At 35.9% G+C, this 15156-nt stretch overlaps 1 protein-coding gene across 3 annotated transcripts in view; it reads right to left on the reverse strand.

The window, feature by feature from the left end:
• Positions 1-15156, reverse strand: part of CLASP2 (cytoplasmic linker associated protein 2) — a 174615-nt gene that overhangs the window by 26607 nt on the left and 132852 nt on the right. For 2 of the 3 annotated variants that reach the window (XM_061196474.1, XM_061196475.1), the window contains 3 exons: positions 7025-7188; positions 6120-6198; positions 1599-1742 (listed from right to left, as the gene is read on the reverse strand). In XM_061196474.1, the coding sequence (XP_061052457.1) occupies positions 1599-1742; positions 6120-6198; positions 7025-7188 (387 nt within the window). Of the gene's footprint in view, positions 1-1598; positions 1743-5936; positions 5988-6119; positions 6199-7024; positions 7189-15156 lie in introns of all 3 variants that reach the window. The other variant, XM_061196473.1, reaches the window with a different exon arrangement.

Below are 15156 nucleotides of genomic sequence, written 5' to 3' on the forward strand. Positions count from 1 at the left end.
CCTTTTTTCCACATCCTCGTCAACATTTGTTACCTCTGTTCTTTTCGATAATAGCCATTCTGACCGGTATGAGGTGATATATCATTGTGGTTTTGATTTGTGTTTCCCTGATGATTAGCGATATTGAGCATCTTTTCCTGTGCCTGTTGGCCATCTGCATTTCCTCTTTGGAAAAATGTCTATTCAGTTCTTCTGCGTATTTTTCAATTGGGTTGCTCATTTTTTTGATGTTGAGTTGTATGAGTTGTTTATAAATGTTAAGATATTTATCCCTTATTGGTCATATCATTTGCAAATATTTTCTTCCATTCAATAGGTTGTCTTTTTGTTTTGTTTATGGTTTCCTTTGCTCTGCAAAAGCTTTTAAGTTTAATTAGGTCCTATTTGTTTATTTTTATTTCCTTTGCTTTAGGAGATGGATCCAAAAAAGTATTGCTGTGATTTATGTCAGAAAGTGTTCTGCCTATGTTTTCCTCTAGGATTTTTACAGTCTTACATTTAGGTCTTTAATCCATTTTTAATTTATTTTTGCATATGGTGACAGAGAATATTATAATTTCATGCTTTTACATGCAGCTGTCCAGTTTTCCCAGCACTAGTTATTGAAGAGATTATCTTTTCTCCATTGTATATTCCTGGCTACTTTATCATAGGTTAATTGACCACGTGTGCATGGGTTTTATTTCTGGGCTTTCTATTCTGTTCCATTGATCTATGTGTCTGTTTTTGTGCCAGTACCATACTGTTTTGATTATTCTGGCTTTGTCAACAGAGCTAGATACAGAATGCAAGAAACGAATGATTAGGGTTGAAGAGAAGTCTCAGGAAGAAGGTGAAGAGAACAAAGGAGGGTCTAGAAAGGAACTCCCCAGAAAATAAATAACCTATGTTTTTGAGCATATGGAAAATCTTAGCCATGAGCATATGACAGAGATGTTGAACCTAACAACAAGTACTTAAAAACATGTGGGGGAAAAAAAAGGAAAATGAAAAGGTAAATTATTAACACCAGGACAAATAAAGCTTCTGTAAGGAAGGAGGCTGTAATAAACCACTTGGCGTAGGGGTGAATACTTCCACAGTCAAAATTAAATCTTTTCTATTGAGTACCAACAACTGATTCATAAGTATTTTGAAGGTTATGGGGAAAGACATAGGAAAGAATATGGGAAAGTTAAGTCTTAATTTACAAAGGTAGACAGACATATATAATGACTAAATTTATCAACAGATCAATAAATAATGCCTAGAATTAATAAATCAAGAAACAGTGCAAGCTCTTATTTGAAATATATAGGTAAATGCGAGGGGAAAGATTTGAAATATTTTGAATGGCTATAAGATTAGAGGTTGGGAGGACTGTTTCAAAGACAGTTATCTTTAATTCTAAGTTTCAAAATTATACTCATATTAATTGGATAAAATTTAAAATAAAATTTAAAAGAGAAGATATTTTTTAAAAAAGGTCTTTATATCACCAGGTAAATAACTCTATGCTAACTGGTAACATCCTGAAAATATTAGCTTCCTTCACTGGCAATCCAAAATGACTGACTTGCTTTTCTAATTTATCTTCTAAATCTTAAATTAAAACATACCTTCCGAACATCAGAACTTTTGGGTTCTGTTGTCCAAGTGATGACCCGAGACACTGCCAGGCGAGTTTCACTGGAATTTATAAAATCTCCTGGATCCATCTGTTTGGCCAGAGTTTCTATGTATTTGAGGATAGCAACCTTCACCTGCAGAGGGATGCACAATGAAAGAGGACAATCAGCTGGTCATTGAGGGGCAATGAGAACACTTCAGAAATAATTAGGTGACTTTTTTTTTTTTTTTGGCTGTGCTGTGTGGCATGTGGGATCTTAGTTCCTCCACGGGGGATCAAACCCACGCCCCCTGCAGTGAAAGCGTGGAGTCTTAACCACTCGATGGTCAGGAATCCCTAGGTGATTATTTTTTTGACAAATACACAATGAATAAGCATCAACAACAAAAGAGAAGTTATACAATCACCTACCTACCAGAGGTACAAGTATATGATAATGCGGATTTTTTTCACACACAGCAGAACTTATAAGTTTCATTCCCCATGTTTGAACAACTGCTAAAGACTCTCTTGATAAGATTAGACACTTCTCCTTGAGTCTGCCTTCAGAGCTTACAGCTGACTCTTGTCTAGATTTCCCTAGGAACCAGTCTTTATAAATCAAAGTACAATTTGCCTCTTGGGGAAATGAATCAAAGAATTTTGGAAATAAGGTATTATAAATCAACTGGGTAATCAAGGTGGGCAATACAGGTTTTTGGCAAACATACAGTGAGTCTCACACAATGAGATCAGGTTCCTTAATAGGTCCATCAACTGCTAGAACTATGTCTCAAAATAAATGTGACAAAAAAGTTTTACACAAGTACCACTGGAGAAGAGACAATACTTATCTGTATAAAAGAACTATCATATATGAGTTTAAAAAGTCTTATTATTCTCCCATGAATTCCTGATGCATGGGTGGCATGGTGGGTAGGTGTGTGGTAGGATGCAGGCTTCAAAATAAGCAGGAGGTGGGGCAAAGCACACATGCTTCTCTCTTAGATGCAGCCTTCTTTATCCTTAGAGTAAGCCATTGTTAAATAATCTCCCCTTTCTCAGGTATGTTGGGGTAGAAAAAAAGTTTGAGATTCACTGTTTTTAAAGTCACATCTAACATTCTAGGATTTCTAAGTAATGGTTCTCTAAGACTTTACCAGTGCCCTTTAGAAATGGCACCTGGCACAGTGCACAGTCCTTGTATACAGCAGATTCTAAACACATATTAAATGCTGATTTGCTGACTTAGAAAAAGGAAGGTTTAAATATATGATTAAAATAGTGACTTTGCAAAAAAATTGTCAAAGATGAAGGTAATCAAGTTTTCTATACTCCTTCCCTTATTATTGATCTTAAGATGTCATTTTTCTCACTCAATCCAAATAAGGTCTCTGGGAAGTACTAAGCCAAGTTAATATATAGGAAGTAATATGTTAAAATTCTGACTCTTGTACATTTTCCCCCTTCTGCTTCCAGTTTAAAAAAAAGACAGAATGCATCAACTTACATTCTTCATTTCATAATAAATGAATTTTAAGAAGTAACTATAACTTTAAGAAATGTACTGAAAAAAACAAGAATTAACCTATCAGCCATCATGAGTAAATTGTACAGGGGAGAGGGAAAGAGATTTATGGTTACTTTTGCAGTAGCAGGCCCAACTAAATTATGGCAGCACATAACATTCTGGATTCTTGAAGCCACGTCACCTTCTATCAGTGTGACTGGCTGAAAGGTGACTATAGTAAATCAAAGAATGAACATCAATGTATTTTGTTTTTTTGAATATATTTATTTGCACTATGTGAGACTCAATTCCGTGTCTTGGCAATTTATAGAGAGGCATGTAAAGTTTTTAAAGGGTTTCACAGAATAGGTGTGTTTACTATACCAAAGGCAAAATAACCATGATACACATATAATCATTTGAAAATTTACATTTTGGTAGAATATTTCACAAGGTTCTATACATAGTCTGTACTCTGAATAACATAAACATGCATTCTTCTTCAGAGAGGAAAAACAATATAGTTGCTAAGGTGCGTATAATTCTAAACCTGTTTGTGAAACTCAGAAAAAAAAGTCAACAAAATTCCATTTATTTTAAAAAATATTACTCAAATAAAATCACTCTGTATGTGATTTCCCCCTATTTTATTGCTTCTTTTCTGACATTTACCCATATGATACTCTGTGAGAGATGTAAAATTTTATCTGAAAGATCCAGCACTTCTTCAATAAAGAATTTTTATGCATCTCATACTCAAGTTATTTGTGTTTTTCTACAACCTGTTAAGTTTTTAATTCTTAATCCTGTCACCCATCTGAAAGTTACCTTTATTTTCAGCATAAGGTGTAGCTCTAATAGAATGTCTCCTTGCTATCCTAAAACATCAATTTATGAGTTGAAGAGTGATTTTCCCCTACAGCTTTACGTGTGTGTGCATATAATATGTGTGTATACATAATATATAAAAGCCAAGTACATACTATGTTCGTATTATATATTATGGTTTATATATAATACACATATATTATACATAGACTGTTTCTCTAAAAGCCCTATATACAAAAGCCATATATACATATATGCGTACAGGTATACATGGCTTTTAGAGAAACAGTCTAGGTATATGTATTATATATATGTATATGTATATAGGGGCTTTTAGAGAAACAGTCTGTGATTCTAGTCTCCAGTATGACTTTTTTTTTTTTTTAATAAATTTATTTATTTTATTTATTTTACTTTTGGTCGTGTTGGGTCTTCATTGCTGCACACGGGCTTTCTCTAGTGTCGAGTGGGGGCTACTCTTCGTTGTGGTGCGTGGTCTTCTCATTGCGGTGGTTTCTCTTGTTGTGAAGCATGGGCTCTAGGCACACGGGCTTCAGTAGTTGTGGCTTGTGGGCTCAGTAGTTGTGGCTCGCGGGCTCTAGAGCACAGGCTCAGTAGTTGTGGTGCACGGGCTTAGTTGCTCCGCGGCATGTGGGATCTTCCCGGACCAGGGCTCGAACCCGTGTCCCCTGCATTGGCAGGTGGATTCTTAACCACTGCGCCACCAGGGAAGCCCCAGTAGTATGACGTTTTAATTATATGTTTTCCACTGTCTTTCTCTTCAGGCCTTCAGCAACTTTATTCTCTCCTTCAACTCACCTATCACCCTTATTTCTTAAGCTAATGGTTTAGACCTCCATTTCTACTGGGCCATGAGACATCTCCATATATGTTTTCAACAGCACTTGAATACCTACCACCAGTACCTAAATCATAACTCTTATCACAGTTTACAGTTTATCATGTATTATAAACAATAATGATAGAAAATTGTAAGTTTTATATTCCTATGAATGCCTAGCACAATGGCTTGGACAAAAAAATAAGTTTAAACAGTATTTATCAATAATATCAAGTAAATTATTCTCCTTCTGCAGGTCACTTTTTAAAATCAAAACAGATGGATCCTTTTTCACAAAGCAGCTCTGAGAAAATAACATTATGTTGAGTATAAGTCAACCCTGGCAAGAAACATAATTGTGATTTTAAGGCAAAATCATATCCAGAAACTTAAAGGAAAATCAATCCAAGGCAATAATGCTTATAGAAACATACTTCGTGCAGAATAGAGCAGAAAATACAAGGCTTATAAATGCTCATATGCTTGTTATTTCCCTGACTTTAACCTCTTTTTAATTTAAGAAAACTCACTAAGAAACATCTTTAGTAAAGAATTCAGGGGCAGATCTTTTATATTATCTTTTCTTTTATGTTAAATAATTATTTTTAATCAAAAATTGGAATCTATCTAGTTTTCTCATAAATTAACTAGAAAATGTGTGCTAATAACAATGGAGGAAGTTAACCCTGAATCTAAATTTTATGCACACATTAGAAAATCACATTGCAAAAAGAAAAAAAAGTTACTGTTTCAGTTAAGAACTGGAGAATAGCTCTGAGATTAAACTTAAAAAGTTCTGTTTACTGAAATACATAGGCAAAACTGACATTTTGCCCAGAATAACTATTCAAACTCCTAACTTAAAAAAAAAAAGGATTGGGAAATCACAAACATAAAATTAGATAAGATTTTATAGAGCGAGTTTGCATAACAGCTTAGGGTTAGACGGCCAAACTTGTGTTGCCTTCTAATATGTATCCCCAGTAAGCTTCTCCAAAAGATAATCTGGTATTGAATAACATTTGAAATCAAATCCATGCATGCTTTATAGGCTTATAAAGGTTAGTAGTTGAATATATAGATGCATACAAACATTATCTGAAACACTGCAGTTTGTAGAGAGAGTTAAGAAAAGAAATAATGCAGATTAAAACAAAACCAAAAAAAACCTTGGAACTCCAAAAAGAGTGAAGCTGGTCCCGAAGTGCTGGCTTGACTGTCTGAAAGTTTATAAAAACAAAATCCACTGATTGAACAGCTTCTCGTGTGACAGAAATACAAATATTAACATAACTTTATGAACAAAATATTTCAGTTCCTTAAAATGTCATCAAAAGACCTCAAATTTTTACCTTCAAGCTTGGTGTCTGGGTCTGATCAACTGTAAATCTCATTAGAATATTGAACTGAAGATCATTTGGAAAAGATTCTCTGAAATAAGGAAAGAACAAAGCAAAATAAAATAAAAATTAAGTCAGCAAGTAAGCATTTAGCAAACTTAACAGAAGATTATGTTTAATACCAAACAAAACACAATGTCATTCAGAAAGCATGCATGAAGTAGCACCTGTATGTGGTATATAGTCTATGTGGTAAAGTATACGATAAAAGCTACTCCCAGGAGAATCTGAACGTCTGAATTTATACCCTGTAAGTATACATTTAACCCCCTGTAGGGGGTTAAAAAGCAACACTATAGCAAAGAATGATCTCTTGCCTCATTTATAGATTTAATCAGAAAAATGTATTCAGTAAAAAGTTCAACATTATCAGAGATGTTTCCATACCTAATATCTGAATTCTAGACTCACTTCAACTTAGTAAATGGATATTTGAAATAAGTCACTTCAACAATCTACACAAGAAAGTAGAAATATATCATTGGTTCAAAATCTTCTGAAAAAAGAATGCATAATAAAACATTCTTTTTAAACTTAGAAAATATTTTTATCTTTACACTAGACTGAATAAAATCTTCAACTCTACTTTGCAGTTACATCTTAATTAAAATAAAACACTACCTTGAATTACTCAACCAATGTTAATAAAATTTTTTAATAGATTAAATGCAGTGTTTGAACTAAGGATCAATGTTGCATTAAATATACCATGTAAATGGGCAACATCAATAATTTTCAAATGGAGCTCATGCAATCTACATAGTTTGAAAGGACTCAGAAATCTGAACTTTTAACACAGAAACGAAATATTCTTGATTACTACCGGGTAAACTTGAAATACATGAAGAAAATCTTACCTTGTAACATCGAGGGCTTTCTGAACTTTTGCTTGAACAGACCCAAGCAAATCAGCACCCATTTTTTTTAGTAGTTGGGTCAGCAGTACAAACAACCAATCTTGAAGATCATCTTTGTGGACTTGTATGAAGTCCACTAAAGTCTCCAAAAACATGCTGAACACCTACAGTGGATAAACGGGGGAGGGAGGAGAAAAAGGAGGAAATATTGACCTCTATGATCAATTCAAAACTGAAATAGAAAGGAATACAGGAATCAGAGGCACAGCGATTGGCAGCCAAGCGGAAAAACAATCTCTCTTGCTTTTCATTGGACTCTGTGATACAAGAGTACATCTGAACTGTTATCCAACTTCTGCTGAAGTTCGACAATTAGCTATTCCATGCAGCATCACTTGGTAAAGAAACTTTGGCTATAATGGCTGGCACACCTAAGGTTATCAACGATGCCACAGCTTAAACTGAAATCTATTTTATCTGAAATTTAGGGCAAGGAACTACCTATGGTCTCATCAGCCCCCAGCTCTTTGGAAGAGTGGCAGTGAGTTAATCAGAGGCTGACTATGCCAACAGCTACCTTAACATATATGATGATTTTGATATAACGGGTTAATTGGAGACTTCTTAGTTCTCAAAATGTCAGTGGTCACAAAATTTTTTGGTAGAAGACATATTATTTATTAAAACTGCCCCAAAAGTAATTTTAAATGACCTGGGATAACTATAACTGTACCTAAAATAAATAAAATCAGGATACAAATCTACATCTACATTTTAATGATTTCTAAAAAGTCCCAGATGGCATGCTATTAGTCTCCATTTCTACTGACAGGTTTTATACTGTTTCCAATATTAATCTACAAGTTTTAAACTTTTTGTAAGATTCAGGAAAAACTTAAGGGAAGGGAAGCTAAAATTCATAAGTGCTTTATCTCACTAAAAATACTTATGGGGACTTCCCTGGTGGTCCAGTGGTTAAGACTCCACGCTTCTACTGCAGGGGGCAGGGGTTCGATCCCTGGTCGGGGAACTAAGATCCCACATGCCGCGCGGCACAGCCAAAAAATTAAAGAAAACAAAACAAAACAAAACTTAGGAAAAGTGACATACAGTAAGATTATATCTCCTCAATAAATTCAATATCATACAGGAAAATTTATTTCTAGGTAAAGAGGGAAAAGCTCTTAAGACAATGTCAGCCATGTTGTATTATATGAGATAATTTATAATCACAATGGATTATAAAAACTATGGTTTCAAAAGTTAAGCCCAAAGTAACTACGCTAATTTGAAAATTAAAGAGTTTTGTTCTCAATATATATTTTATTTCTTGAATTTCCTTTATATAGTTATACATGAACTTTTTTTTTCTTATGTTAGAAATGAAGGATTTTTATCTATCAGAATTGTAACTAAGCTTTTCAACATTTGAATCTGAGTTAGAAAAAGTACACTTTAGCTACTTGCTCAAGATACTATCTGTAAAAGCAGAAACTATGACTACTTTGAATTTTCTGTTACCTCTGACCCCCAGGCAGCAAGTACCTGCTTCAACACTGTTCTTATTCACAATGCAGATCCATTAACTCTGGTCCTAACCCCACCCACAACCCGTGGCCCACAGCTTCATTGAAACTGTCTCTGGCTCCCTCCTCAGGGCTTGAACGCTGCTGAGGAACTTCACCAGACCTGCTCTGCGACAAGTGCATGTGTCTAATCTAGTACTCACTCTTATTGGTACCTGGCAAATCTGTCAAGTGATGTCCTGGAGTCAGTCAGTACCTGCCTAGAAAGTCAAATGTTAAATATTCAGGAATTTTGTGAGCTGGTTGGTGGCTTGAAATCAGCCATGTGGGAATATTTACACCTCAGAAATTATAACAAACATTACAAATCAGGGCTTCCTGCCCCCTCTCAAACGTGGTTTACCTGTACAACACTCTAATTCTTTGGTTCACTTTCACTCTTATCGTTTCAACTCTTGCCTATTTTCCTGAAGAGTCCAACTTTAAGCTTTCTCTATGCCAAAATCCATTTTGAAAATCATAGACATTAGAATGCCCAAGTCAACTCTCCCATTTTATCTGGTTCTCAGGAAACTGAGAACAAGAAAATTAAGTGACTTCCCAAGGTTTCCACAGCTAATCAATGGCTAAGTCACTTGGTTTTTAATTGTGTTCCATCCGCTCTGCTACTAGACAACTTACCTCATCTACTTTACTGTCATTCATAATAAAATTCTATACTGACTTTTCCCTCACTTTGATTTCCTCTACAGCTATCCTTCTCATAATCGTTTCTCCAAGGAAGAGCCAATTTTATTCCTCTGTTAAGACTAATCTTGCTTTCTATATTCTTGTTCTTTAAAGTATGGTCTCCTCTATCTTTACTCTTTTATTCTCAACCTAAATTCTTTGTTTACAGATGCAGAAGACACTGTCTCAAGAATTTCTCCTTCAATTTCCATCCTATTGCACCCATCAATTATCTTCTAATCGTGAAATGTATTAGCTTTTTCATTAGCTTAGTATGCTTAGCCATTCTGTAGCTTGACAATGTTTTTCCTCTTATTATCTCCCTTCCTTCTTTCATTCTTTTTACCAGGCATTGTCCTTTTGCATCCTGAATAAGGAGAGATGTAAGAGCCAGTCTTCATCCTGATTCTCTTTTCACCGAAAGTATGACTTCCTTGACAGGGCCTCTCTGTCCTAGCCTACTAGGCCCCACAATAACCTCTAGAATAGCTCTCACTTTTGGCCTTCCTCAAATCTGTTGATCACAACATCATCGTAGGCACCAATTCTTTCTGACCTCAAGTCTGGATTTCTGCAACAGGCCAGAAAGTAAATATCCTAGGCTTTGCAGGCCATATAGTGTCTGTCGCAACTACTCAGCTCTGTCATCGTAGCACGGCCATAGACAGTATGTGAACAAGTGAGCTCAGCTGTGTTCCAATAAAACTTTATTTACAAAACAGACAGCAGGCCAACTCATACTTCTTTCTCAACATCAGATTGTGACATCACTCTTTTGATAGAAACGAAATCCTTTCATGTCCCTTCACTGTCTGTAGAATAAAGTCTCCAAGGCTTAGACGAAGCTCTAACTCTCCAGACTCATGCTGGACCATTTGGCAACATAAACTCTTTGTCCCTGAACACATCTCACACACACTCTGGATTTCCTACCACACTCCCTAATCCCCCTATTTACACAAAGTGCATGACTTCCTACAAAGCTTACCACTCAAGTCCCAGCCAAAAAGCTTCTTGGACCTCTTTAGATAACAGCCACTGATCATCCCTACTTGGAACTTGTAGTGGGGCTAGATGTATGGTGCTATTTCACTTTATCTGAATTTATATCATCTTCCCATCTGGAATATATAACATTTGAGAAAAAAGACTATATATTTTTTAGTCTTGTATCGCCAATTAGAACGAAGCCTAAAGTTATCAGAGGCTGAGGACCAAATTAAAAAGTTGTTCAATGAATGTGCAGGAAAAGTTCCTTAAAGAGTAAGAATTTTCTCGTAAGTAAATAAAGCTTACCCTGCAATTGGTAGCCAACCCTTTTTCTCAATGCAAGGGATGTAAGACCTTCCTTTCATGGCAGCCAAGATTTTCTTTTTCTTTCCTATAGTCTTTCTGACATCTCCCACTTCTCTGGACTCAGGCTAGTCATGCCAGGGAGGCCCTTTCTTCTCATCCTGACATAATCCAAAGTTTATGTTCCTGTCAAGATCTGAATTGCTATTTTCTTAAAGAAGACTTCTCAAAAGTAGAAATTTCTTTTGATTAGATAAAATGTGAGTATAACTGAATAAAAATGTAGACATGTTATTTATGGTACTCTATATATAGAATTACACTATTATTTTTCAAAATACTTATATCCTATCAATGGTACTTACTAAATGATAAATATATGCATATATATATATCCATCCAAAATATACATTGGAAATTTTGTATAAAATTTCTTACTTGACTGCCCTATCACAGAGAGTTCACTGTCAGATGTTGATATTCTCCCATTTCCTTATCTATGATTAAAGGAGAAAGAGGAAAGTGGACATATTAATATAGCACTAGGGCTAAAAATGTGATTTCAGAAGAGAAAGCTGAGAATCACTGCTCCTTAAACAGCCCTGTTTGCTTTTGTGGAATGCCATTAATAGAATATTAGAAAGCGCGTATGTGGAGGTTGGAATTCAATTTAAAAAATTGTGAAACTTGGGAATTATTTTTTTAATAATTCAATGAAACCAACCTTCAATGGAATCAATTTATAACTGTAGTTTATTGGAAAATTATAATATTTGAGCTATTACAATTGAGGCAGCCTTTTCTTAACCTCTTATATCTTAGGTGTGCCAGTCATCAAATATAGAACAGAAGAACATAATCAAATTAGATTAATTAGTAGATTAAAAAGCACATCTCCAAACAGAATGACAGTTTGCATAACTGCAAATAGCATTTCGTGGATTGCAAAGGGTCCAACACTGCATGAACTCTTCGGGAGAGAAAACAGAGAAAAAGGGTTAATTTCACAGTCATGCAGTAAAGTTAGGTTTCCAACAAATATTGAACCAACTTACTCTCTATTGAGAGTTCCAACACAGGGGACAGCATGCAAAAGGAAAAAAAGAAAAAAAAGAAAAACACACAAATTAGTCGCCATCAATGCCAAGTTCCTGTATGGAAGAAAAACACTTAGAAAATAAAAGTGACAAATGTTTTTCAAAGTTTTACGAAAAACTCAAAATAGTTTTTAAAACAAGAGTTAAATGAATAGTATGGGAGAAGAGTATGTGATTTTCCTATATTTCTCTCTCACCTTCTTGCCAAGGAAATTTAAAAACAAAAAAACAAGCAAAAACTCGCTTCTTTTCCAGACCCTACTATCCTTGAGGCTCAACTTCTGGAAAAAATCTAAGACTAACAGACACCTGCCAAAATTTCTGTACAGTGCAAACATTTGCTTCTAAAGCACAGTATCTAGAATTTTTCTTTTATCTTTTTTTTTCCTCTTCAGAAGCAATGCATTCACAAGTTAAATTATTTCTGTGAAGGCTTGGAATAATTACTATTGTTTGGAGGTAAAAAGTAACTATACCACAACTTTTAATTTTCCCCAGGTAAGATGTATGTTGTGGTCTCCTGATCCTAAGACTGCAGACACTCTTCAGGAGACCAGGTATGTCCTTCTAAGCAGGGCACTCAACTGTGTCGCATTTTAGTAGCCACAGATTGAATTCCTACCCCAGCTGTTCAAGACTTCAAGAGGTAGGACTACACAGACCATAAAATGTGAAATCAAATCATGCACTTTAGTGAAGGTGGCTCTTCTCAAGTAGGTCCTTCAGAGTCAAATGTCAGAATCACAGGGGATAGCTTTTGGCATCTGACACTCTTTACATTTGAAGGAAAAAATGGGTCTAGAGCAATCAAAATAAAAATCTGCCCTGAATTCCTTAATTTTTCAAACTTATTTATTTTTTAAAAACTTATATAGTGCTTGGTGTGTTGTAAGGGCTTTACATACATTAACTCATTTAATCATCATCGCAATCTTATTAACTCTATTTTACAGATTAAGAAACCAAGGCACACACTGCTAATAAGTGATGGAGGCAGAATTTGAACCCAAGCAGTCTAGCTCCACTACCCATAGTCGTTATCACTGTGTTGTACTGCCTCTCTTAGAAAAATATTTAGAGGCTTTACAGAGTCATACACTGTGATTGTATGAGTAGTATCTGAAAGTTTAAAAAGTGTATTTATCAAGTTACGGACATCAAATAATTTCAGCTTGTAAACTGTATTTACCAACCACATTACTCCTGTCCCAGGAAAAAAGCCAGCATCTATTTCAACTGTATTCAGAAGTTGAAATAGAAGCTCTTTTCTAGCCCTTCCTTTCTGGGATGTGTATTGGAGCTCACCTGATATTTCAGCTGGACTCAGATGCTTACTCTAACACATATAAGAAAAACATTCTGGGGGATGGAGGTGATCCTAGATGAAAGGAGATGGGGCTGCTGCTCACACCCTGGTTCTCTAAGTAACCTGTTGGGGACAGCAGGTGGTCTCAATCATGTTGGGGAGAAGTAAGGACAGCTTTCAGTTAACATGGAAGCCAGCTACTATTCAGAAGCTGTTAACACAGAGATTGAAATGTTGACTTCAACTTAAAAGGACATGGGAAAACCCACCCAACCAACCTCATGGTATGAGGTGTCTCCTAAACACTACGGCCCATTCTGGGGGCAAGGCTTCAGACGATTTCTGCCCTGTGAGTTTCAGGACAGTTAAGGTTACAGATAAGTGATTCCGATTCAGAGTGGAGAACTAACCCACACTTGAGGAAGAAAAGAGAAGTCTCTTTGATGGCCTATTTCGAGGCTATGAGGAAAAGCACGTGGCACATTTGGGGAAATGAACGTAGTTTCCAGGCTGGGTTGAGAGTGAGAAGGGAATGACAAGCAAAAATGATTTGTTTGAATATTTTCTTGAGGGTAATGAGTAGTCACTGAAGGGTTTTAAGTTAGTAGAGAAGATTTACCTTTTAGAAAGGTTATTCAAAGATGCAGTGTGGAAGAGAATTTAGGGATAGGAGTTGGGGAGGAGGTGCAGCTGGCCAAAGATGATTGTGCCCTGAATTAGCAGTGAGAATGGAAATGTTTAGAAGGTTGAATCAATTAGGACTGAGTAAATTTCTAGAATGATGCCCAAATTCTTCACTTGAGCAATGAGAGGATAGTGGTTTCATCTAATGAGATAAAGCAATGCGGAGGAAAAGTAGTTTTGAGGTTTAAGATGAGCAAAAGGCATGTAACTAAGTAAGTGCAGGAGAACAATGTGGGCTGGAAGTACCATTTGAGAGTCATTAGGATAAAGTGGGTGGGATAAAGCTTCAGATAAGGTACCGAGTGAAAAAGGAGGGCCTAAGGCAATGCTCTAAGCAACACCAATATAAGTAAAACAAGCAGAGAGATAAGTGTCTGAAAAGAAAGGTGTCTACTGTGAGGAAGACTGGATCAGGCACAACAGAAAACACCCCTCTTCCATCTCTCCCGCATCCCTTTCCTTAAAGTGTCAGAAAAGATACACTGGATAAACTCACAACAAGGTTGAAAAATAAAAAGGGATGTCAAACAGCAAACTGAAATTTATGAAAAATTCCTGGAAGACCAAGCAGATGAGACCATGTTAGCAAAAAATAGAGTACAGGTTTATGTGGCTACCAACAGCTTCAAGGTAAGACCTCCTGCCATTTCCATAGAAGAAAAGGTAGAAAGAATAGGCTTATGTGCAGTTAACTTTGCTAGTTTGGAGACAGGAAATGGAGTTTCTGCTGGATGGCTTCTATTTTCTTGGTAAGCTAAGAGGCCAGGACATATGCTTGGGGCATGAGATGGGTGGAGAGGTGAACAAGGGCTGGAGTTCTGAGGAAAGACTATCTGACACAGTCTCTGTGGAGGACAGAGGAAAAAAACTAGAGGAAGAGGCAAGGCAGCACTGGGCTTTTAGACAAAAATCACAGATCAGAAATGGAGAATGGCACAATATACAGGAATAACAGGGCTGATTTCACCCAGCAGGGGCCAGTACATTGTTTCCCTTCAACAGTCTTAACCTTCAACCAATGGCATGAGCACGAGCAGATGTTCTTGAAAATATTTCTATTTTAGCGTCAATGATCAGAGTTGACTGTACAGAACAGGGGTCGGGAAACTATGGTCTGAGAGCTAAAAATGGTTTTACATTTTAAAATGGTTTTTTAAAAAAATCAAAAGAAAAGGCTATTTTGTGACACATGAAAATTTTATGAAAATAAAAATTTCAATGTTCATAAGTAAAGTTTTATGGCAACCCAGCCATAGTCATTTGTTTAGATATTGTCTATAGGTACCTTTGTGCTATAATGGCAGAGTTCAGTAGTTGTGACAGAGATCATTATGGCCCACAAAGCTACAAATATTTACTACCTGGCCCTTTATAGGGAAAAACAAACAAACAAAAAAGGCCGACTCTTGATAGAGAACACAATTTTACTTGAAAAGAAAAGAAAGCATCAAAAACAGCTGCTTGATCCTAATGACTGGACTGTTAGTACTTTATAAA

The sequence above is a fragment of the Eubalaena glacialis genome, chromosome 7 (genome assembly GCF_028564815.1).
Source record: "Eubalaena glacialis isolate mEubGla1 chromosome 7, mEubGla1.1.hap2.+ XY, whole genome shotgun sequence".
Lineage (NCBI taxonomy): Eukaryota > Metazoa > Chordata > Mammalia > Artiodactyla > Balaenidae > Eubalaena > Eubalaena glacialis.